The sequence below is a fragment of the Drosophila miranda genome (genome assembly GCF_003369915.1).
Source record: "Drosophila miranda strain MSH22 chromosome Y unlocalized genomic scaffold, D.miranda_PacBio2.1 Contig_Y1_pilon, whole genome shotgun sequence".
In the NCBI taxonomy this organism is placed as follows: domain Eukaryota; kingdom Metazoa; phylum Arthropoda; class Insecta; order Diptera; family Drosophilidae; genus Drosophila; species Drosophila miranda.
Window position 1 is genome coordinate 20,023,407 of NW_022881603.1, and position 22,830 is coordinate 20,046,236.

At 41.8% G+C, this 22,830-nt stretch overlaps 3 protein-coding genes across 4 annotated transcripts; 2 read left to right on the forward strand and 1 right to left on the reverse strand.

The window, feature by feature from the left end:
- Positions 1–8,900: 8,900 nt before the first annotated feature.
- LOC117190535 lies at positions 8,901–9,700 on the reverse strand. Of its 2 annotated transcripts, none has more exons than XM_033395588.1 (3): positions 9,553–9,700; positions 9,235–9,487; positions 8,901–9,162 (listed from the first exon to the last, which is right to left on the reverse strand). In XM_033395588.1, exons 1-3 carry the CDS (start codon positions 9,594–9,596, stop codon positions 9,019–9,021), a joined length of 441 nt encoding a protein of 146 aa, XP_033251479.1. In that variant the 5' UTR covers positions 9,597–9,700; the 3' UTR covers positions 8,901–9,018. The 2 variants fall into 2 exon arrangements, with proteins under 2 accessions (XP_033251479.1, XP_033251478.1); XM_033395587.1 differs by having other exon boundaries at positions 8,901–9,141; positions 9,205–9,487.
- Positions 9,701–9,705: 5 nt separating this feature from the next.
- On the forward strand, positions 9,706–11,109 carry LOC108159132. Its single transcript, XM_017292126.2, has 2 exons — positions 9,706–9,845; positions 9,908–11,109. The coding sequence occupies exons 1-2, from the start codon at positions 9,810–9,812 to the stop codon at positions 10,841–10,843; spliced, it is 972 nt and encodes a 323-aa protein (XP_017147615.2). The 5' UTR covers positions 9,706–9,809; the 3' UTR covers positions 10,844–11,109.
- A 77-nt stretch (positions 11,110–11,186) lies between these two features.
- On the forward strand, positions 11,187–15,884 carry LOC108159131. The gene is made up of 2 exons (XM_017292125.2): positions 11,187–14,307; positions 14,361–15,884. The coding sequence occupies exons 1-2, from the start codon at positions 11,398–11,400 to the stop codon at positions 15,579–15,581; spliced, it is 4,131 nt and encodes a 1,376-aa protein (XP_017147614.2). The 5' UTR covers positions 11,187–11,397; the 3' UTR covers positions 15,582–15,884.
- Positions 15,885–22,830: the final 6,946 nt, after the last annotated feature.

Sequence of the window (22,830 nt, forward strand, 5' to 3'; positions counted from 1 at the left end):
TAAGAAAAAGTGATAATACCAACATTGACGGAAACGATGTTGGAGTAGTGAATAATATTTTGCATTCAATGTTTAGAAGTTCGTCCGTATATTTAAATAATATTTTGGTTTCTCAGAGTGATAATAACTATCATTATAGATCGTATTTGCAAACGATTTTAAACTATGGTAGTGATGCCAGTGAAAGTCACTTAGCCACTCAAGGTTATTATCCTAATTATGGTAAATTAATATCTGGTAGATACGTTAACACCGATGGATCCATTATGCTCAAAAATATTTTTCAAAACAGTAATAAGGTTGAACTATTCGGAAAAGTTCATGGAGATATATTTAATCAACCAAAACTGCTTATAAATAATGTAGATTTAAGGATTACTTTTAACATTGAAAAAACAGCATTTTATTTAATGGAATCTGAAACTGAATCAAATCTTAAAATATTGGAGGCCCAACTATTCATGAACCACATAACTATTAATCCGAGCATTTTATTGGCTCATCATCATGTTTTACAAACTAAAAATGCCATTTATCCATACAGCAAAGTTCAAGTAAAATCATTTACAATATATCCAGGAAATAATACATTATCAATTGACAATGCAGTTATTGGGCAGCTTCCCAATTTTTTGGCTTTTTACAGGGTGTAGAACAAATCATATTCTGGAAATCGGGCATTAAACCCCTTCCATTTTGATCATTTTAAAATTCAACGCTTTAATCTATTGGTTAATGGAGTACAAGTACCATCGCAGGCACTTGAGTTTGATTTCTCGAACTCTGAAAATGCTCAAAGCTCTAGAGGATATAATATGCTATTCAGATCAAGTGGAATAAAACATTATGATCGAGGCTTACAAATTACAAAGGAAATGTTTGATAAAAATAGTTTTATATTAGCATTTGACCTAACTGCAGACCATCACAATTCAACTGTATGCTCAAATTTAATATCACAAGGAGCCATCCGAATTGAAGGACGATTTTCGGAGCCTCTTACAGAAGCAGTTACTTGTCTGGTATACTGTGAATATGACTCAATGATTGATATTGATAAACATAGAAATATTCGTGTTCTATTGTAAAAATGAATTGCAAATCGATAAGTTGCTTTCCAAGCATTCAAAAACAAAAACAATTTTTAAAGGAGTTTATCCCTCTGATCAGCTGCCTCAAGTAATTTCGAAATATCCTGCTTTAATAATAGCAAACACAGATTCTTCAAGACATTCAGGAACTCATTGGGTTGCTTTTTACTTTGAAAACAAATATTCAGCAGAATTTTTTGATTCATATGGTCAATATCCCCAAAATAAAGAATTTTTAAAAATATTAAGGAAAAATTCCACAAAGTTTACATTTAATAAACAACCACTGCAAGGTTATTTTTCAAATACATGCGGTCATTACTGTATCCTATATGGAATATTTAAAAGCAGCAAAAAAACATTAAATTGTTTTTTAAAACAATTTAAGAAAAATGATTTTAACTATAATGATAAGTTAATAATACAAATGTTTAAGAAAATTCGTTTAAAATAAAACACAATATTATTTCAGAGACATTTAAGATGTTTATTGATTTTTTGAGCTGGGATACAATCTTTTATTTAAGTTATAGTACTTTAACATTAGGTCTATAGCTTCTGCTTTCTTATTTGGTAGGGTATGACACAGGCATGTGTCAGGTCCGTCCGTTGCATCGTCATCACTCCAGGGGCATAGCTTATAATGAAAGCCAAACTTGGAGTACTGAAGCTCCTTTTCCTCCAGATCCTCCAAAATGCTCATCAAATTTTCAAGAATTTGTACGTGCTCCTCGAAGATCATCTCCTCGAATTGCACTAAAAAAAGTTGTATTTGTTTGGCATGCATCTTGCAGCTGTCTTCTTGACTCTATTACTGATAATGATTCAAAGAGCAGGACTCTTAATATCCACGTCTGTGCTCTGTTTCCCTTATATTTTTCTTTACCCATGTATTGGAAATGATAAGTACTATATCTAGCCATCTCTTTTTTACATATGTATATTCTTAACCTTTTTGTTTATTTTTGTCTTTACATGTATAGTTGTCTCTTCTTCTCTTACATATATATATAATGGGAAATCTTTATTTACTCTTTACATATAAATTGGAAATGGGCAGTGCTATATCTATTCATCTCTTTTCCTTTATATATAAGATGTGAGATTCCATGCTCCTTCAACATCTTAAAGGGCGTTTTTGTGGAAAATTTGGTTACATAACTTTTAGGTAAAAATATCCAAAGCGGTTCGTTGTTTTTATCAGTTAAATAAAGGACTACTTTATTTCCAAATGATGTTTTTTTTATTTTACATCCATTGATCTTGTACTCAAATCCAATGCACAGGTCCTCAACCTTTGTGTATCCAACCGCCGGCTTTGTCTCGTTAAGTAATTCTAGGAAAGCCTAGGTATATATTTGATTAAGTGCTTATCATTTTCTATATAGAGATTTAAATATTCTTACATACCATTATAGTAATAGAAACTATTCAAACTACTAATGATTCTATACTAAATTATTTGAAAGATTGCATGATCTTTTATACTCTCATTAATTAAATTTTATACAAATGTGATCTGAGCAGATTGGTAGTTGAGTGATAATAAGTAAATGGTTTTAAAGCTGTAATGGCCAGATGTCTTAAGTCTGATTGGTGGTTGAGTAATAAGGGATGAATTATGGATACACTGCTGTATATTGGTTCAAATATTATATTTACATTTTTGTTCTTAGATAACAGTCAACATGAAAAAATTATAAAACAGAACAAAATGCATAGAATTTTTGTTTATATTCTGATCACTTCCTATATAAGAACTGTAAGTTACTGAGATAGGTTAGTTCACTTTTACTTCGAAATGAGTCCTCATTTCATTGCGAGTTGTGCTATTTAAAAACATCTTTTAGTTCCCGCAATGAACTGAAAAAACACACCTTAAAAATCCACAACTTTAGTTATTCAAAATCAAAATAATCATTTTATCGATGTTACTTATGTCCAGGAACTGAACTGTTTTGGTTGAGAATTGACTTCAATATGCATATTTTATTTAAGCATAACATGGAAGTAAAGCGAAAAATATAAAATAAATATTCAGAAATGAAATAATCTGTGCGTTTTTAAATATAAATACCTTTACATAAATTTACCAACTAAGTATAATATGATGTAAAAATGACTCAATAAATTCATTCAAAAGCATCAGTATTTTTTGGTGGCGCCACCTATCGGTGATAATGTGAACTAACTTCGATCTCAATCCTGTTTCTCAACCATGTAAAATCCTCTCAAATCGATCCTTCGCTCATTTATATTCTCTCTCCTCCCTCTTACTGTCAATGAACCTGTTTTTACGATTGGTCCCGTGTTGCGATTCAAACAACCCTCAAACAGGTAGGTCATCCCTTTGCAATGAATCTAATGTGATAGTTTAGAGGTATTTTTTAAGTGTTTCCTGAAAAACGGATTCGATGCCCTTGAACCTTTCTACTTTCTCTATAATTTATATTCCTCCTTTGTGTACCTAACACTGTCCCATAGAAAAATGCCTATATAATAACTACTTTCAAGACAAAGAAATTCTCAGTACAAACAGCGGGCGGCACTCCTCATAAAATACTGGGCCTGAAGCAACCGCTGTACCTAGGGGTCGATTTCTGGCGGAAGTTTGGTCTGGCTCCGCATATAGTAGGCCTAGAACGACACAAGGAATTAGCCGAAATTGATGCTGAGGTGCTGACTAGGAGTAGACCAACGGACCCGCACGAGTTGACGCACACGCAGCAGACACGTCTGGACCAGGTGAAAAACAACTTCAGGGCATTCGACACACATGGTTTGGGAAGAACGACGCTCGAAAGGCACGAAATTCAATTAATCGAGGGAGCCGTACCCGTAAAGGAGCGATTCTACCCGGTGTCTCCCGCGGTGCAAGAGCTGTTGTTTGCCGAGGTGGACGAAATGTTGCGTCTCGGAGTCATCGAAACCAGCGAGAGCCCGTGGAGCAACCGCGTGCCGCTGCTACGGAAGCCGGGAAAAAACCGATTGTGTCTGGATGCGCGGAAACTAAACAAATTAACCGTGAAGGATGCTTACCCGCTGCAGAGCATTGAGTCAATTCTGAGCCGCGTAGAGGATACTGTGCATCGATTTAAAGCACGCATTTTGGCAGATAGAGCTGGAGCCTGAAAGTCGGACATACACAGCATTCACGGTGCCGGGCAGACCACTCTATCAATTTAAATCGATGCCCTTCGGGTTGTGCAATGCAGCCCAACGGCTGTGTCGGTTGATGGATCGAGTAATTCCACAACGACTCCGAAGCCATGTCTTTGTATACTTAGACGATCTACTAGTTATTTCCCGGACGTTTGAGGAGCATATACACCTGTTAGAGGAAGTGGCCAAGTGTCTCAAGGAGGCAAACCTGACAATTGGAAGAAAAAAATCGAAATTCGGCTACAAATATTTACCCTAAAGGGTACATCGTAGGCGACGGCGCACTTAGGACAGATCCGGAGAAAGTACAGGCGATCACTCAAATACCAATGCCAAGGAACGTGAGACAAATCCGGAGATTTTTGGGGACAGCTGGCTGGTATCGGCGGTTTATCCGAAATTTCTCGGCACTCTCGGCTCCTCTGACAGACTGTCTGAAAGGAAAAGGGAAATTTAAGCTGACGGAGGAGGCAGGAAAATCGTTCGAGAAGCTCAAAAAAGCACTTACCAGCGCCCCAGTGCTACATCACCCAGACTTTAAGAAGCACTTCTTCACCCAGTGTGATGCGAGTCACGTGGGGATTGGAGCAGTTCTCTTCCAGAGGGATGATGAAGGAGCAGAGCACCCGATCGCATTCTTTTCGGCGAAGCTAAGAGGGGCACAGCTCAACTATAGCGTGCCAGAGAAGGAGTGTCTGGCGGCGGTAAGAGCCATAGAGAAGTTCCGTGCCTACGTAGAACTGATGCCATTCACGGTGATAACAGATCACGCGAGTTTGCAGTGGCTCATGCGATTCAAAGCACTGGATGGGATGCTAGCCAGGTGGTCGTTGGCTCTCCAGGCTTATGACTTCGAAATCGAGCACCGAAATCGACGTTGACGCTATCGACTTCCTGGAGTTCGACACCACAGCCTTCGAGGATGAAGAATACCGAAGAAAAATTGAGTCGGTCCAGAGCGATGAGGATGAGTTCCCAGACCTGAAGGTGGAGGAAGGACTGCTGTTTAAGCGCACACAATTTGGCCGGCCGGAATTAGAGGAGTTTTCGTGGAAGCTATGGATCCCGGAAGCCTTGACGAGCACACTGATCCAACAGGCTCACGACAGCGATGTGGCAATGCATGGAGGAATCGCGAGGACACTGGGACGGCTGCGACAGTTCAATTATTGGCCCCGGATGACCGTGCAGGTGAAGGCATATGTGGCTGATTGTAACACCTGCAAAGAAACAAAACATTCAACACAGGTTCACCGTCCACTCATGGGGGCCGAAACCAGAACCGAGAGGCCGATTCAAAAACTGTACCTGGATTTCCTGGGTCCATATCCGAGGACTCGAAGTGGCAATGTGGTCATACTAATAGTCCTCGATCACATGTCCAGATATGTCTGGTTGAAGGCTTTGCCTAAGGCGACGTCTTCGGCCGTGATCCGATTCTTGCACGCCGAGGTCTTCGCGCAGTTTGGCGTGCCTGAAATAGTGCATACCGATAATGGAAAGCAATTTGTGTCAGCTGAATTTTCTCAATTCCTGGATAGGAGAAGCATAATGCACCTGAAGTCGGGGAACTATGCACCGCAGGCGAACGCGGCCGAACGAGTGAACCAGACTGTACTGGCAGCAATAAGGACATACGCTAGTGCGGTCACTAGAAGCTGACGGAGATCCAGTGTGTGGCTAGGAGCGCTATACACACGGGTATCAGGACGTCGCCATACTTTGTGTTGTTTGGGCAGCACATGTTTACTAGCGGCCGAGATTATAAATTGGCACGCAGACTGGACGCCCTAAATGATGCACAAATGGCGAGGAGTGACAAGATGGAAATAGTCCGAGATGAGGTCTGAGGAAACTCTCATGAAGCCTACAACAGAGCGAAGAACAGGTATAATCGAAAAGCTCGAGAAATTAGGTACTCACCGAGTCAGGAGGTATATAAGCGGAATTTCGTGTTGAGCAAATTTAAAAACAACATCAACGCGAAGTTCAGCCCAAAATACGTCAAGTGCCGAGTGATCCGGAGTATGGGCAACAGTCTGTACGAACTGGAGACGTTGCAAGGCTCACGTATTGGGGTGTTTCACGCAAAGGATCTGAAGCAGTAGCCCAGGCATCTCAGTCGATGGAGCCAGAGACTCTCAATCCAGGGTGTGGGCGATGGCCTGCGTTTGGGGCCCTTAATTAAAAAAAACCCGCCTGCTTCGCACTCCCGTTTCGGCGGAGTAATCCTGGAAACGGTAGTGTGGTGTTATGGGCGGTTTTGGAGAGAGCCGATAGGTATCAGGGCTGGAGAAGAAAGAGACAGCGGCATCTATAGTGGATCCTGGGAAGCAGTGGCAGAGTTGCGTGGGAGAAAAGGAAACGGGGCGAGGAGGAAGAAGAGAGAAGTTTCCGGTGGAGAATGGTGGAGGCCGCACGTGACCTGAAAGAAAAAAAAGGAAACAAAATTGGTGATCGAGGAGACGACGATCCCACCAAGACATCAGCGGCAGGCATCAACATCAGCGGAAGCGGCGGACATCGGCAGCAGCAGCCCGGTACTGGCCAGGCCGGAAAACTGGTGCGAGAACCGTCAGCGGAGCACCGGCACCAAGGAACCGTCAGCGGAGCACCGACTGGAGACACGTTTCTGTCCCCACACACCAGCCCCCCGGGGAAAGAATCCTGACTTCAAAGCAGAAATACACACACACGATTCACACACACCCACCTTCATCCACACACCTCCACACACAACCCACGCATGTATACCCTCATTCATAACACATCACATAACATCACCACATTTCACACATCTACACCCGTCCGACCCACAATTAAACAAAATATCACGATCATACAAAAAACACCACGATTAAACGTAAACATCAGCAAGCATCAAGAAGCAACAATCTCTATCAATCTCTCTGCCAATTCGGCCGAAATAGGGTTTAATTTTTATACCCGATACTCAAAATGAGTATTGGGGTATATTAGATTTGTGGTAAAAGTGGATGTGTGTAACGTCCAGAAGGAATCGTTTCCGACCCCATAAAGTATATATATTCTTGATCAGCATCAATAGCCGAGTCGATTGAGCCATGTCTGTCTGTCCGTCTGTCCGTCTGTCCGTCCGTCCGTCTGTCCGTCCCCTTCAGCGCCTAGTGCTCAAAGACTATAAGAGCTAGAGTAACGATGTTTTGGATCCAGACTTCTGTGATATGTCACTGCTACAAAAATATTTCAAAACTTCGCCCCGCCCACTTCCGCCCCCACAAAGGACGAAAATCTGTGGCATCCACATTTTTAAAGATACGATAAAACCAAAAACGCAGAATCGTAGAGGATGACTATATGTTCTAGAGTAGAAGATCTCAACCAGATCGTATAATTATTATAGCCAGAATCAAGAAAACAATTTCATTCTTTCTCGCTCTGTCTCTCTCTAACACACAGGTTTCATGGTCGGTTTTGCCAATTGCAAAATATGAGTTCAAGGATCTCAGAACCTATAAGAGCCAGAGCAACCAAATTTGGTATCCACACTCCTGTGATATCGGACCTTGACCGTTTCGTGTCCAAATTTCGCCACACCCCCTTCCGCCCCCGCAAAGGACGAAAATCTGGGGCATCCACAAATCTCAGAGACTATTAAGGCTAGAGTAACCAAATTTGGTATCCGCACTTCTGTTAGATCTCACTATAAAACGTATATCTCAGAATTTCGCGCCACCCCCTTCCGCCCCCACAAAGGACGAAAATCTGTTGCATCCACAATATTGCATATTCGAGAAAACTAAAAACGCAGAATCATAGATAATGACCATATCTATCAGATTGCTGAATCTGGACCAGATCAGATAATTTTTATAGTCAAAAGGAACAAATCAATATGCAGTGGCTACGCAGCGCCCAACGTCACGCTCAGACTGATTTTCTGTCTCTCTCGTACGCACTCTTTGTCGTGTCGTATAATATTAGCAGCGTCTGCCGGAGGAGAGCCATACTGACTTAGTATCGGGTATAACTGTAGAGTTGCGGTGTCCGCAGCAACTCACAACGTTCCCCCTCGTTTGTTAGTATTTTTGTGTTAGTATTTGTTTCTTTTATATAAACCTAGATTATTAATTAATAATGTTCAAGATAAATAAGAAAATATAATGGATACAAAATGGAAAATTTGAAAAGAGTCATGAGTGAATAGAAAACGGTAGTTGGGTGGGACGAGAGCGAGAAGAAGAGCGGGACCCTGAATATGAAAAGGGAGCGAATTCAAAAGGTGGCGCTCATGGAAGGGAGGGACCCTGCTAGGGATAACGAAACCAACTATCCCCGCTGACGAAAGTGCCAACGAGGACAAGTCTGTCCTATAAATTAGATTTGTTTTTTTTGTGTTTTTTTTTTGTTTTTGTTTTGTTCAATCCGTCCCCTGGCTTATCGGGTCGGAAACACCCCTGACTTCGCCGTGAGCTAGCTGGGAACGATAGGCCAGGGCGGCAAAGAGGCGGATCATAACAAGTTATAAGCTATATATAACGTGTGATTTATGCAAACGATTGCGACGATTTGTGAACCTTGCGCGCGCCACAGATGTTCCTGTTATCGATAAGTATATTCATCGTTGCGGACTTGCCAACCTGTTTCCCAAAAAATACACCTATCGAGTATCAATTTTAAATATAAGGAACTAACAATTTTATTTGAGCACAAAACTTTCAAACAACGGTAAAGAAAGCTTTGCTCACCCTACCCAAACAATGAAATTATAAACGAAAACGGTTTACTATTCAATTGATGCCTGTACGGCGGCCAATTTCTCTTGCTGCCCAGCATCAGCATCGTCCTCGAGAGTGGACTTCCCCTCTTTCTTGTTACGTCCTTGCAGTATTTTGAAGTTATCAGCAGTCTTTGGCGGGTTTAGCAGAAGCTAAGAGAGCGAAATTAATGTATATGCTATGACTGGACCCACCTCAGAGATGAAAAATGCCTCTTCGCGTACGTTCTTGTGCTTGTTCATCAATGCGGTGTTGTAAAGAGCGTCATTGGTTATGGCCTTGTGGTACTCATCCCAGTTGGGCAAAAACTCGGCGATAGCCTTCTTTCCGCGCATTTTCCCAATCAGTTCCAGATTGACCGTGGTGAAGTACTCCTCTTCCTTGAGGCCGCCCTGCAACTTGCCCAGGCCCCCGCCCCACATGTAGAGATTCGGGGACTTCGTCTCACTGTAGTTTTTCTGGGATATTGGTCGAAGTCTGCAGGTTTCCCATTGCGTACACTGTGTAATTCTAATGAACAAAACATGGGTCTCTCTACTTACGCGCTCAGGCTCAGTCTACGTTGCAGGAGTCCGGCTGCAAACATTTTGAATTCGAGAAATGAAACGTTTTGTTCAGAAAAATATATATATATGAACTGATTCAGACAAAAGTCGGAAATTCTACGCTCAAACTTAGACAGTTACGACTGACTGGACGGAGAATGCCAGATGTCACCTCAATTTTTATTACTATAATATTCACAACTGAAAACAGCCAACACGGAACTGAAATTTAGTTTAAATCACAAAACATTAAAATGCCAGCAAAGAGTGCACAGAATATCAAAACAAAAGTAAGTTTCTTGATTTTTTTTGTTTGTCGTAAAAATTACTTAATCAGAAAATCTTCGTACAGGGCAAGATCGCTCCAGGGCCAGCGGGAAACAATGCGATGGGGCGCCAGACAAAGCCAGTGGCTTCCAAATTGAGTTGGTCAGAGTGGCCGTTGCCGCCGCAGACCGTCCCCAAGCATAACGGGGGGATGCCCATACGCCACAAGATCACCGAAGGCTCTGATGGACATTCGGTCGGCAGCAAGGATCTCGGCCAGATCCTTCCCGTGCGTCAGAAGCCCCTGGGCGCGTACATGGGTCTGGCGAGTGCGTGTCCTATGCCGGGTGGCGGCGGTGCCATCAGCTATGCGGCCGTCGGCAATGTCATTGCGCCCAAACATTTTCAGAATATGAATATTGTCATACCGCCACGTGTCAAGAAGCAGCAAAAACCACACAAGGCCGCCAATAGGAGGGCAACGGTCGATCCAAAGTTCACGATATTCGACGTAGAGGAGCCCAAGCCGCATCTTGTCATTTTATATGCCAAGGACAAAACCAATGATGAAGAGGTCCACAAAATGCCAAAGAATTCGAAGAAACATCAGAAATTGCCACAGAAGCCCCTCAATCCCCAAGATGAGTTCCAGGAGCCAAACAATGCCACTCAGAATGAGCTGCAGGAGCCACAGAATGACGCTCCGAAGGAGCTCCAAAATGTCCGAACTAAATCTTCGTCGACAGAAACAAACTTAAGTGAGATGAATTTGCAATTCCTAGGCGTTTCCATAGAAAGTACTGAGTCTGAAGATACACTGGAATCAAATCCAGCTCCAAATAGAAAGACGAATGCTCCAGAGTTCTCCGATAGCGAAAGTTATCTCAGATATCAACTTCGTAAGCTGCAACAGATTTTAGCCACTCAGTGCTCGGATTCTTTCTGGATTAAACGGCCGCGGTCCCTGAAGCCATCTAAATGTGAGCGCTATAATTACCAGCTAGACGAAAAACAGTTATAATGGCCGGAACTAAAGGCAGCCGCCTTTTTGGAAAAGACTAAGGCCAAGCAACGTGTGTGGTTGAATGGTGATGTTGTGATATGCTAAACAAAGCCAGAGAAGACTAAAACACATCTTTTAATATGTTCAAAGTTGATGACACTTTTCAAATTAACGGCCACGAGTAAAACTGTATTTAGTATTAATTCGGTATATTTTCGATAGACATCGTATTTAAAATGTCATTAAAATTTCATTGCTTATCGATAGCTTCATCGATAGTTCAATTGCATGTCGATAGTTTAATTTTCCATCGATGTGTTCTTTTCGGGGAACTGCCACCACTAGCGAACTGTTATCGCGCATTCTATCGAAGGACGGCCATCTCAATTTTCTCGAGAAAATGTGGAAAATGATTTTCATATGATGGCGATTTAGATTTAACCGAACAAAGTGCATAATTTGTGCAGGCAAACATGTTTATTGAGTGAGGAGGATCGAAGCACTTACCGGGCGAAGCGAACGCGCTTTGTGCGCCTTGCTTTTGCACTTGCGTATGTGTGTGTGTGTGTATAATGGACAAGTTAAAAAACAACAACAAGGAAAATGCATCAATTGAGTACCCCCCGACCCCCTACCCGACCACAATTGATGTCGAGGATGTGGAGAGCAACAAGAGCACACCGTACTACACACCCATGGAATTTCTGCAAACCTCCTTTGAGTTCCCATCGCCCACAACCCAAACAGCAACGCAATCGCCAGGGGGTGTCGTCGGCACAGCCGCCGCCACCACACTACCCGCAGAGGCACTCGACCACGATATAGAAGATTCCGCACGCCCCTATACGGCCAAGCAGTTCACCATCGCCCACCCGAATCCCCCCCACCACGTCACGCAGTCACCGACATTGAATCGAAAGTTCAAGCGTTTCTCCCTATACGATCGACGATCCTGCTCACCGCACATTGCCAGCACCACAGAGGAGCAGAGGAGCAGGGGAGGAGGCACCACCGACAAGGAGAACACAATTCCAAAGTCCGGCGACGATCTGGAGAATAGTCTGTATCTGTCCAAGAGCGAGCACAACTCACCCACAATTATATTTAGAGATGAATCCTCCTCGACGCCCGGCGGCCTTGAGGCGAGCCGTCTCACCTATTCACCAAAGTTTCTATCGTCCATTAACAATCTGAATCTGTCCGGCCACGGCTCTCCCTTGAACATCATCAATTCGGCTGGCTACAAGAGCGCGAACTTCTTTCGCTTCCCCGAGATCGATCATCATGTCGTCCAGGAGGCTCCCATCGATGCAGTACATATTGAGGAAGCGGCCCAAGGATTGCGTTTCAGGGGCAAGGAATCACTGGCCGCCGAGCTGGCGCGTGTAGAGCCGCAAGATCAGCAGAGAGCCGAGGGCCGGAAGAATCGCAAGAACAAGAACAATCTCACCATTCGCATTACAGATGTGCCCATCAAACACTCCGGTGGACAGGTATCGCCGCTGCCCAAACCAAAGACGCCCACCATCAAGAGCACCAAGGAGAAAGCCCGCTCCCTGGACTCGGCGGCCAACGAGACGGAGCTGTCGATTGTAGTGCACAACATAACCGAATCTCATGGCAGCTGCGAGGACATGATGGACAATCAGAACAAGCCCTTGGCCGGTGGCATCCACATCAACCATCTGCAGCAGCCCACCTCCTCCGCCAGCATACACTCGACATCGCTCTATCGTCTCGACAGTCACAATGTCCGTCGCACTGCGCGCCGAAAGTCGCCCGGCATCGATAATCCCAACTGGCTGATGTACTACCGCAAGCAAAATCCATATCATGGCAGCAGTAGCACGGCTCAGAGCTCCCTGGACTCGGAAATGAGCCTTAGTGACTCCCCGCAGCGCAGTGCCGCCGAGCTGAAGTCCGCCTGCAGCGTGGACAGCAGCTCAAAGTTCGGCCTGGGCGCCACTTTGGCGCCGCGCAGTGCCCACAAGCATAACCAGCTGCTGCACTCGTCCAGCACCAATCTGAAGACCTTGCCCGAATGCCTTACCCTGGTAGAGTTCTCATCTGGCGGCGACGGCGGCTCCTCCTCCTTCAAACAGAAGTCCATGGACCTGCCTACGCCCAATCTTCAGGCCAAGACGACGGTGTCCACCTCATCGATGAATCTCCTGCAGCGACGTGGATCTAACCACAGTCTCACTCTCAATCTGCACAGCTCGTGCGGCAACCTGATGAACAGCGGCCTCAGCCTGTCCAACTACAGCCTCGGATCCATACTCAACTCCAAGTCCAGCTGCAACCTGGATGCTGGCGGGGGCACAGGCAGAGGAGCCACTCAACTGGCAGGCACCAGTCAGCAGCAGACACCCCAGGGCAATCGTCAGGGCTTATTCCGCAGGCGGGGATCCACTCATAGCATCACACTGAAGGGACACACCACCACCTCGTGCGGAGACCTACAGCAACAGCAGCAGGCGATGCTGAATGCCGAGAAGTACAACAGATTGAGCATGCGAACCAATTCGACGGGCTCGGGATCGGGATCGAATGTGCCGACACCTAAACGCGGTCTGCTGGAGCGGCGCGGATCCAATCAGAGTCTCACCCTCAATATGGGCAGCATTCTGGGGGTGGGGTGTGGCGGCGAACTGCCCGTTCCGGATGTGTGTGGCCAGCCCAAGGTCACAGTCTGCAGCTGTGCCGCCTCCAGCCAGGCCACGCACCAGCGGAAATTCTTCAGCACAGAGAATCTGAACAGCAACAATAAACAGAACAATCAGTTCTTTGGCCAGGTGTGCTTCGGCTCTGCTTCTGACCTGCAGCCCAATCCGGTACAGGGAGGTCCGGCCAGTACCGAGCAGAGCGTTGCCTGCACCTGCGCCGGTGCTACGGTGCGCAACATCATGACACGGCCCCTCTCGCCGCAGACGACCAGCGAGGAGTTCAAGATCTATTTGGCCAGCATCCAGATGCTGCAGAGTGCCTCCAATCCACTGAACCAGTTCGATCTGATCCGCCTCAATCACGTTTTCGATCACAGCTACAAGACCAGCAAGAACATCATTGAACAGCCTCCGGTTTTGGGCTCGAATGGCCGCGATGCAGAGATGGAGACACCCACGAATCAGTTGCCGCCCAGCTCGGAGGATAGCGAGCTGATCGCCTGCTATCAGGCGGTGGTTCAGCGGATTGTGCAGTCGATGCCTCAGCTGGAGGAGGCCGAGCAGAAGCGCATCTTCTGCGATCTACACAAGGAGTTCTGGGATCTGCCGCTCAACCATCAGGAGAAGCCCATGGTGTTTGGGTCCCAGACGAAGAATCGCTACAAGACGATTCTGCCTAACGAGCATTCCCGTGTGCTGCTCGAGCCAGAGGCCAGCGAGCTCATCAGCCTGGAGGAGCAGGAGCAAGAGCTGGAGAAAGCCCTCTATGTGTCCGCCAAAGAGGATGCGCCCTACATCAATGCCAATTATATCAAGGTGAGGCCCATCTTCCTATAAGTATCCGAATGATTCTGATTTTGTTCTTGCAGGGACCCGACTACGTGTCCAAGTGCTATGTGGCCACCCAAGGTCCGCTGCCCAACACCATCTTCGAGTTCTGGCTGATGATCTACCAGAACACGCAGCGCTACATCCGCCGCTGCGTGGACAGGGGCAGCAGCAGCAGTCCGCACATGGAAAGGTCACAGATATTGCAGCAGTACTTTCAGAAGATCGTCATGCTCACCAACTTTACGGAGGCGAATCGGCAGAAGTGCGCCATTTACTTTCCCATCGAGCTCAATGAGATATTCGCTGTGGCCGCCAAGTGCGAGGTGTTCTGTCTGAGTACGGCTGCCCGGGAATACTTTGACCAGCACCTAGGGCCCATGTCTGTGCCGGACACTGCAGTGGCACCGCCGCCGCCAATCAATGAGCTCGAGGATCTGAGCTATCAGCACATTGGCGTCGAGTCGCTGAAGGTGACGCTGGACAGCGAACTGCTGGAGAGTCTGCCAGCCCAGAGCAACTTCTTTCTGGTGAAGAACGTGGGCATTGTGCGACGAAACGGGTACTCGGTGCGAAAGTTGGTGCTACTCTACTGCATCCATGTGCCGCAGACGGCGAGCTATCACCTGCAAAAAATCTGCTGCTATCACTACTGGTATCCGGATTGGCCCGATCACCACTCGCCGCGAGACATCAATACGTTGCTGGACACTTGTCTGCATGTCCTGAATCTGGGCAAATGCGAATCGGAGTTTGACAACTACGACGAGAGTCGAAGCGTCCGCAATGCCCATCTGATGGCTCAGCGTCTGGACATCTATAAGCAGGACATTTTCAATGCCGTGCAGCCCTTGCCCGTTATACACTGCTCGGCTGGCATCGGGCGGACCGGCTGCTTCACGGCCATATTGAATGCCGTGCGGCAGGTGCGTCAGTCGCTGGCCTACTCTCTCACCAGAATGCTAACCAAAGCTCTGTATGTGGCAGACTTTGACTGCAACTCGGAGGCGAATCACGACGACAGCGACAGCAGCTTCACATGCAACACCATACGGCATATACGGCAGATAATTAACCACCAGGAGCCGCCCACCTTCGACAAGCTACCCAAGATGCCAGACATCTTTGTGGACGTGCTGGGCATTGTGTGCAATCTACGCTTGCAGCGCGGCGGCGTGGTCCAGAACTCTGAGCAGTATGAGCTGATACACCGGGCCATTTGTCTCTACCTGAAGCGAACCCTGGCCTTGAGGCGGTTCTAGGATTCAAAATAATTACAATTACAGTACACCCCGTATGTTGACGACTACGATACGGATTAAATATGAATATGAAGATACGCAATACAGAAGAAGAAACAGGAAAAGGAAAAGAAGAAAAAACACCAATTTACTATTTGTAAAACAATATTTTGTGACCCTTATTTTAATGTAATGAAGAACACAACCAATCGAAAAAGAAGATCAAACAAGAAGATGACAAACCATGGCTAAAAGAGTCTCGAAACACACACACTTACATAGTGCCGGGGCAGTATAAAGAGCAGCAGGCTGTTATTGAATCCGTGCAAAAGCAATTTTTAATTTTTGCCCTTCGGAACTTTAACTGGGACTCGGGTAGAATCTTGCCACCCTACCGGTCTAGGCTAAATCTTATTGACCTGCCGTCGTTGCACCATCGCAGAATATGCAATGTCGTGCTCCTTCTTGGGACTGTTGACTCCCAAACTCTCTTGGGTTAGATTGACTTGGCCGTTCCATCCAGACCTACCCGTACTTTTAGGCCTATCCGTCTACCCATATGTAGGTCTAATTATGCTGATCATGAACCTTTTAGGGTTTTATGCTATAATTATAGCTCCCTCTGTCAAACCCTATCCCCTGAACTGTCTCTTAAACTAATTGCATGCAATATTTATAATCATTTAAATTTAGCTAACTTTTAACTTATCTTTTTCCGCCTTTAATAACTAAGTACCATTATTAACAGATAATTTGTTAATTTAATAAATAAATAATAATAATAATAATAATACTCCGTGTAGTGGAGGTGTCCTGGAATGTTTGCTACATATATAAATGTTTATTAAGTGTTTGGATGTATGTGTCAGTTAAATGTGTATGCATGTATGTATGTACATAAGTGTAAATGTTTCCAAACCCACTTTTCGTGTAAACTATGCTTAAAAAGCTAAACTAAAGTTAATTACCTATTATTATATTACCCTCACCTCACCCATACCTTTGTCCTTACCCCTTCGCCAAAACTTTACAGAGCTCGACGACGTGTGCGCGGCGGCCCCGGATCCAACTATGAGCTGGCTACCCATGTTTGGGGGCGAAGAAAGCTCACACCTTTTTCAAGTTGGCCCCATCCCAGGGTCCTTCTGACTAAACACCAAATTTCTTCAAACCCAAACTGCTAGTTCTACCGTCGGGTTGGGGGCCCCCCGTCCACCCTCCACCCACCATCATCCATCGCATCGCGCGTAGAGTTGGTTATAGAGATAAAAAAAAAAGAATTCGAAAAACGTGGATAGTGTAAAACCAAACCATAAATGAATCTTGTATTAATGTTTATGCAATGGAACTAGTCAAATAAACCCTAGAAACATTTTAAATGTATCTTTAAATGTGTAAAAAATACAAAACTTGTTTTATTTCCATCTTCGAAATTTTAAGGGAAATCTAGAATTTCATAAGAAACGAATGTGTACTATCGAAAAGACTGCTATTTGTTTCTAGCGGACCTATGGACTTGGGTTGAGCTGTTTACTGCGGTGAGGGAACTGAACATGTTCAGAGCATGTAGATGAAGCAATACGTTTGATAAAATACTGAGTTCTACGAGTAAAGCTTAAAAGAGCCCCCCCAGCATCTGAAGGTGAAACTTTTAAGAATTGCATAGAATATGCTTTCCACGGTACTCCCAAGATGCTCCCAGTATAATTGAAGACCTAAAAACAATTATATTCAATTCAATTCAAAACAAAAAAAAGAACACATTAAATGAAAAAGGAGTGCAACGAGGAAATACGAGAAAATACAAAAAGTGAAGAAATATAAACAGTAGTTATTATATAGGCATTTTGCTATGGGACAGTGTTAGGTACACAAAGGAGGAATATAAATTATAGAGAAAGTAGAAAGGTTCAAGGGCATCGAATCCGTTTTTCAGGAAACACTTAAAAAATACCTCTAAACTATCACATTAGATTCATTGCAAAGGGATGACCTACCTGTTTGAGGGTTGTTTGAATCGCAACACGGGACCAATCGTAAAAACAGGTTCATTGACAGTAAGAGGGAGGAGATAGAATATAAATGAGCGAAGGATCGATTTGAGAGGTCATATTTTAGACTGAATTACCAAATTCGCAACATGTTGCAGCAACATATGCTTAAGAATGTGCAGCTTGGCAGCATGTTGAATGTAAATGTGCATCATGTTGCTATGTTATTACGTGATCATGTTAAATAAATACTTATAAGATATTTTATTAACATTGAATTGGGAAACAATTTCTGCTATGTTATTAACTGGTCAAGTTAAATAAATACTTATAGGATATTTTATAAGTATAGAGGGTTGAATGGCAAGAGAACACAAATTAATGGAGATATATACAGGAGCACACAAAGAATAAAATTATAATAGGAAGACATACAAATTAATTAAGCTACTTATATTAAATATACGGCCGTCCCTTAGCCTTTACTACTTGGTGGCGCCACCTATCGGTGATAATGTGAACTAACTTCGATCTCAATCCTGTTTCTCAACCATGTAAAATCCTCTCAAATCGATCCTTCGCTCATTTATATTCTCTCTCCTCCCTCTTACTGTCAATGAACCTGTTTTTACGATTGGTCCCGTATTGCGATTCAAACAACCCTCAAACAGGTAGGTCATCCCTTTGCAATGAATCTAATGTGATAGTTTAGAGGTATTTTTTAAGTGTTTCCTGAAAAACGGATTCGATGCCCTTGAACCTTTCTACTTTCTCTATAATTTATATTCCTCCTTTGTGTACCTAACACTGTCCCATAGCAAAATGCCTATATAATAACTACTCACAGCTAACAGCTAGTACATAAACTAGTAATCTTTCAACAACGATGGATGACCTTGAAATCATTTTTATCGATTCCCAACCGGAATCAACCATAAATCTGGACTCTCAGCCGAGCTCCGTAGACCTGTCCTTGATTTTTGGGATTAAGACCCAAACCTATCTCGAGAGCAACTTGACCTGGTTAAGTGACATTAAATGGGATGATGACGACGATGACCCAAGGAATGCAACGCCTAATAATGATAATCCATCATACATTTTCCCGGATGATGACAACATTTTCGATTTATTAGATAATCAGGATGATGATAAAAGATCTCAACTCCAGGAACTACTTCGGGATGAAGATGATGATGACTTAATTGCTGCGGTAAAATTAGCTGAGGCGAAATTTTAATAATACGAATACATATTTATATAATAAGAATATTTTATGTATTTTTCTAAAAATAATATAAACATATGTATATAATAAATATATCACATTTAACCACTATTTATTTTAAATGTTTGCTGTTTTACTTTTGATTGGTTGAATTTCACTTCCTCTTATTACAAGAGAATCATAGGATTCGTTTGAAACAGGTTTCTTCCAAGTGAGGATTACATAAAAAGAATAAGTGGATTTCAGGTAGAATACTGATGCTTTTGAATGAATTTATTGAGTCATTTTTACATCATATTATACTTAGTTGGTAAATTTATGTAAAGGTATTTATATTTAAAAACGCACAGATTATTTCATTTCTAAATATTTATTTTATATTTTTCGCTTTAATTCCATGTTATGCTTAAATAAAATATGCATATTGAAGTCAATTCTCAACCAAAACAGTTCAGTTCCTGGACATAAGTAACTTCGATAAAATGATGATTTTGATTTTGAATAACTAAAGTTGTGGATTTTTAAGGTGTGTTTTTTCAGTTCATTGCGGGAACTAAAAGATGTTTTTAAATAGCACAACTCGCAATGAAATGTCCTCATTTCGAAGTAAAAGTGAACTAACCTATCTCAGTAACTTACAGTTCTTATATAGGAAGTGATCAGCATATAAATAAAAATTCTATGCATTTTGTTCTGTTTTATAATTTTTTCATGTTGACTGTTATATAAGACCAAAAATGTAAATATAATATTTGAACCAATATACAGCAGTGTATCCATAATTCATCCCTTATTACTCAACCACCAATCAGACTTAAGACATCTGGCCATTACAGCTTTAAAACCATTTACTTATTATCACTCAACTACCAATCTGCTCAGATCACATTTGTATAAAATTTAATTAATGAGAGTATAAAAGATCATGCAATCTTTCAAATAATTTAGTATAAAATCATTAGTAGTTTGAATAGTTTCTATTACTATAATGGTATGTAAGAATATTTAAATCTCTATATAGAAAATGATAAGCACTTATTCAAATATATACCTAGGCTTTCCTAGAATTACTTAACGAGACAAAGCCGGCGGTTGGATACACAAAGGTTGAGGATCTGTGCATAGGATTTGAGTACAAGATCAATGGATGTAAAATAAAAAAAACATCATTTGGAAATAAAGTAGTCCTTTATTTAACTGATAAGGACAACGAACCGCTTTGGATATTTTTACCTAAAAGTTATGTAACCAAATTTTCCACAAAAACGCCCTTTAAGATGTTGAAGGAGCATGGAATCTCACATCTTATATATAAAGGAAAAGAGATGAATAGATATAGCACTGCCCATTTCCAATTTATATGTAAAGAGTAAATAAAGATTTCCCATTATATATATATGTAAGAGAAGAAGAGACAACTATACATGTAAAGACAAAAATAAACAAAAAGGTTAAGAATATACATATGTAAAAAAGAGATGGCTAGATATAGTACTTGTCATTTCCAATACATGAGTAAAGAAAAATTTAAGGGAAACAGAGCAAAGACGTGGATATTAAGAGTCCTGCTCTTTGAATCATTATCAGTAATAGAGTCAAGAAGACAGCTGCAAGATGCATGCCAAACAAATACAACTTTTTTTAGTGCAATTCGAGGAGATGATCTTCGAGGAGCACGTACAAATTCTTGAAAATTTGATGAGCATTTTGGAGGATCTGGAGGAAAAGGAGCTTCAGTACTCCAAGTTTGGCTTTCATTATAAGCTATGCCCCTGGAGTGATGACGATGCAACGGACGGACCTGACACATGCCTGTGTCATACCCTACCAAATAAGAAAGCAGAAGCTATAGACCTAATGTTAAAGTACTATAACTTAAATAAAAGATTGTATCCCAGCTCAAAAAATCAATAAACATCTTAAATGTCTCTGAAATAATATTGTGTTTTATTTTAAACGAATTTTCTTAAACATTTGTATTATTAACTTATCATTATAGTTAAAATCATTTTTCTTAAATTGTTTTAAAAAACAATTTAATGTTTTTTTGCTGCTTTTAAATATTCCATATAGGATACAGTAATGACCGCATGTATTTGAAAAATAACCTTGCAGTGGTTGTTTATTAAATGTAAACTTTGTGGAATTTTTCCTTAATATTTTTAAAAATTCTTTATTTTGGGGATATTGACCATATGAATCAAAAAATTGTGCTGAATATTTGTTTTCAAAGTAAAAAGCAACCCAATGAGTTCCTGAATGTCTTGAAGAATCTGTGTTTGCTATTATTAAAGCAGGATATTTCGAAATTACTTGAGGCAGCTGATCAGAGGGATAAACTCCTTTAAAAATTGTTTTTGTTTTTGAATGCTTGGAAAGCAACTTATCGATTTGCAATGTATTAATTTTTACAATAGAACACGAATATTTCTATGTTTATCAATATCAATCATTGAGTCATATTCACAGTATACCAGACAAGTAACTGCTTCTGTAAGAGGCTCCGAAAATCGTCCTTCAATTCGGATGGCTCCTTGTGATATTAAATTTGAGCATACAGTTGAATTGTGATGGTCTGCAGTTAGGTCAAATGCTAATATAAAACTATTTTTATCAAACATTTCCTTTGTAATTTGTAAGCCTCGATCATAATGTTTTATTCCACTTGATCTGAATAGCATATTATATCCTCTAGAGCTTTGAGCATTTTCAGAGTTCGAGAAATCAAACTCAAGTGCCTGCGATGGTACTTGTACTCCATTAACCAATAGATTAAAGCGTTGAATTTTAAAATGATCAAAATGGAAGGGGTTTAATGCCCGATTTCCAGAATATGATTTGTTTTTCACCCTGCAAAAAGCCAAAAAATTGGGAAGCTGTCCAATAACTGCATTGTCAATTGATAATGTATTATTTCCTGGATATATTGTAAATGATTTTACTTGAACTTTGCTGTATGGATAAATGGCATTTTTAGTTTGTAAAACATGATGATGAGCCAATAAAATGCTCGGATTAATAGTTATGTGGTTCATGAATAGTTGGGCCTCCAATATTTTAAGATTTGATTCAGTTTCAGATTCCATTAAATAAAATGCTGTTTTTTCAATGTTAAAAGTAATCCTCAAATCTACATTATTTATAAGCAGTTTTGGTTGATTAAATATATCTCCATGAACTTTTCCGAATAGTTCAACCTTATTACTGTTTTGAAAAATATTTTTGAGCATAATGGATCCATCGGTGTTAACGTATCTACCAGATATTAATTTACCATAATTAGGATAATAACCTTGAGTGGCTAAGTGACTTTCACTGGCATCACTACCATAGTTTAAAATCGTTTGCAAATACGATCTATAATGATAGTTATTATCACTCTGAGAAACCAAAATATTATTTAAATATACGGACGAACTTCTAAACATTGAATGCAAAATATTATTCACTACTCCAACATCGTTTCCGTCAATGTTGGTATTATCACTTTTTCTTAGTTGCACAACAAGTCTTAAGTAAACACTTGACAGGTCTCGATATGTTTCCCCATTTCCTAAGCAAACGAATTCAATTGAAGAAGCACTGTCCAACGAAGCTATGGGGTTATATGAAACTTCTTCTGTTCTCAGAATAGAGCTTTGTGTAGGATGTGGCTCAAAGAGATCCAATTCGCTTTTCATACATTCAATATGGGTGGTCATTTTGATTTAGAAAAATGTCTCTTATAGTTAATTTCTTTGTTGATTTTTTTTTTTGGGTCTCGACTGCGTATGTTTGCTTCCTTCTTTAGATGATAAATGAGATAGTTTTTTCCTAGACCTTCTCTTTTTAGTCTTTTTACCTGCCCCATTCTGGAATCGGGTTAACTTATTAATGGCTATATTTGACAGGTTTTGCAAAGCAATTTTACTTTGTTCTTGGATAATAGTTCTTAAAGGTTTTCGACCAAACTCATTTATTACTGCCTTTCCAGTCTCAGAAGCTTGGTTTTTAATAGCGTTTATCCCCGAAAGGAATAGTGGTTTTATGTAATTAAAAAGACCACTAAAAA

Coding starts and splice junctions, on each gene's coding strand:
- LOC117190535 (XM_033395587.1), bottom strand. CDS start 9,596: ATGTTTGCAGCCGGACTCCTGCAACGTAGACTGAGCCTGAGCGC. Junction 9,488..9,552: donor CGTAGACTGAGCCTGAGCGC/GTAAGTAGAGAG, acceptor GGAAACCTGCAG/ACTTCGACCAATATCCCAGA. Junction 9,142..9,204: donor AGGCATTTTTCATCTCTGAG/GTGGGTCCAGTC, acceptor AACCCGCCAAAG/ACTGCTGATAACTTCAAAAT.
- LOC108159132 (XM_017292126.2), top strand. CDS start 9,810: ATGCCAGCAAAGAGTGCACAGAATATCAAAACAAAA. Junction 9,846..9,907: donor CACAGAATATCAAAACAAAA/GTAAGTTTCTTG, acceptor ATCTTCGTACAG/GGCAAGATCGCTCCAGGGCC.
- LOC108159131 (XM_017292125.2), top strand. CDS start 11,398: ATGGACAAGTTAAAAAACAACAACAAGGAAAATGCATCAATTGAGTAC. Junction 14,308..14,360: donor TCAATGCCAATTATATCAAG/GTGAGGCCCATC, acceptor TTGTTCTTGCAG/GGACCCGACTACGTGTCCAA.